The sequence below is a fragment of the Mirounga leonina genome, unplaced genomic scaffold (genome assembly GCF_011800145.1).
Source record: "Mirounga leonina isolate KUSES-001 unplaced genomic scaffold, KU_Mleo_1.0 Mir_200, whole genome shotgun sequence".
Lineage (NCBI taxonomy): Eukaryota > Metazoa > Chordata > Mammalia > Carnivora > Phocidae > Mirounga > Mirounga leonina.
In genome coordinates, this window is record NW_023270503.1 from 13,391,745 (window position 1) to 13,393,789 (window position 2,045).

At 48.5% G+C, this 2,045-nt stretch overlaps 1 protein-coding gene across 5 annotated transcripts in view; it reads right to left on the reverse strand.

Moving 5' to 3' along the window:
- The window catches only part of RPS6KB1 (ribosomal protein S6 kinase B1), a 40,580-nt gene extending 38,747 nt beyond the window's left edge, over positions 1-1,833 (reverse strand). For 3 of the 5 annotated variants that reach the window (XR_004683165.1, XM_035026693.1, XM_035026695.1), the window contains exon 1: positions 1,592-1,833. Coding sequence is in view for 3 of the 5 variants with exons in the window: in XM_035026693.1 (XP_034882584.1) it covers positions 1,592-1,732 (141 nt within the window). In the remaining 2 variants the exon portion in view is untranslated. Of the gene's footprint in view, positions 1-984; positions 1,106-1,591 lie in introns of all 5 variants that reach the window. The other 2 variants (XM_035026692.1, XM_035026691.1) reach the window with 2 other exon arrangements.
- Positions 1,834-2,045: the final 212 nt, after the last annotated feature.

Genomic DNA, 2,045 nt, shown 5'->3' on the forward strand with positions numbered 1-2,045 from the left:
GAGTCCCAATTCATAACAGAAATCTTAATACAGTGTTTTACTTCCAATTGCTTTAACGTCTCCTGAATTATCCAGTTTTCTCCCCTGCCCTGCTTCAAAGCCACTGCCATATGGAGCCAATATAATTAATGAAAGTATGCAATACATAGTGAAAGTAATTCCATATTTGTTTCAAATTGTATGTAGTGTATCAGGTATTCGATTAAGAAGCTAACTGGAATTCCGTAGGCAAACATACTAAAAAGTACACATCTCAATACCCACCTTACAAACTGTGTGATTTTTATTAGACTTATTTGATTAAGAAAAGAACAGTATTATTTCAGCCCACTTAGTTTCTTAAAACGTTCAAAGCTCTTTATTTATAGCATCTAGATCTTTTGGCAACAAGCAGGGCACAACTTACTCTCCAGAAGAGGAAAATCAGGTGAGGAAAAGGGGAGCCCCTTACATAGAGCAAACATCTGACACCAGTCCTTAACTCATGTACTCACCTAGACAGTGGGATTTAAAATCTAAATTATCATGAGGTTATCATGGATGATCATTTGCCCAGAATCAGTGATATAGTATGACAACAGTATTTTTGAACTTTAAGTGCAATTTGTGATTTTTCAATAAATTTATCTTGAAAAAAGAATGATATTCTATAAATAATAACAAACTATTAAGACAGCAAAGGTAAAACCAAACTATGCATTAGGAAAAAACAATTCTAAATTCAGTACCCTAAATTACAGCAAGGAAAGCCCTCGCACCACCATTCACAAGTCTCAGTTCAAGCAATTTATTTTTGGCAAGCCAAATCACAGCTGTCAACGCTGGTTTTTTCCACCCCCAAATTACACAAAGTATTTTGAAAAAATGTAGACATCTTCAACTAGGGGAAAAGTTACAAATGCCGTGTGTCGTTATAAATGTTTAAAAAAAAAAAAGTCACACGGAAGGGGGGGGTTAAAAAAAAAAAAAAGCAAACAAACAAACCCTGGAAGATGCAGCAGAGCCCCCTTGCTCCCGAAATAAAACTCCTGGTGGCTGTAACAGCAGCGGCAGCGCTACTCCCGACAGAAGTTTTCAGCTGTCACTTCTAACAGCTGAGCGCTTCCTAGGAGAGAAGCGACAGGCCGAGAAGAGAGGTGGTTGTGGGAGGTCTGAAGATTTAATACTTGAAATCTTACACTCGAAGGGAAACCCTTCAGCACTTCACCTGCACTTAAGGGACACCCAGAAAGCGCAGTCCCCCTCCCCCCAACATGCGCTTACACCACTCGCGCCCCGCCACACTCAAATTCAACAGCTCGAGGAATCGACCACGCGCCCTTTCTCGTCCCCTCAGCAAATAGACTGCTCCGGGCTGCGCTGATCTGGGGCTACCGGCGCGACCTGCACCTGCGAGCCCCGAAGCGGCCTCACACCTAGGGCCAGGTCCGCCCCGCCCGCTCCCCTGCCTCGGACCGCGCGGCGCCTAGCTCCTCCTGGAGACTACTCGCGCCCCCCCGGGTCTCCGCGCTCTCCAACGCGCCGGGCTTCCAGGGCCCGCGCCGCCGCCCCGGCCCTGTCACCTCGGGCCCCCCGGGACCCCGGGCCTCACCCCCTCCTCCAGCTCATCCTCAGAGCCCGCGTCCTCTGGCTGGTCCAGGTCTATGTCAAACACTCCTGCCATGTCCTCAGCTTCCCTGTCTCGGAAGTCCGGCGCTGGGTAAAAGCCGTCCCGCCTCCGTCGTCGCCTCATGGGCCCGGACCCGCCGCAGCCACCGCCGCTGCTGCCGCCATCACCGGCTGCTTGGGCTCAGTGAGTCTGCGCCTAGGCCCTAGACTGGCTCCTCAAGTTCAGCACTAGAGCATGCGTACAAGGTTCTGTGAAGCCAAACTGTGGGCAATGAACATGCGTAGAGCTATCTCCTGGAGCCAGGTACTAGCAGAAACATGCGCAGAACCCCAGCCGAAGCCTCTTATGGTAGCTAGATCGTGCGCATTCTCGGCTAAAGCTTTTGGTGGACAATGAGCATGCGTACCTTGTCTGAAGTTGATAAATTGAAATTGAA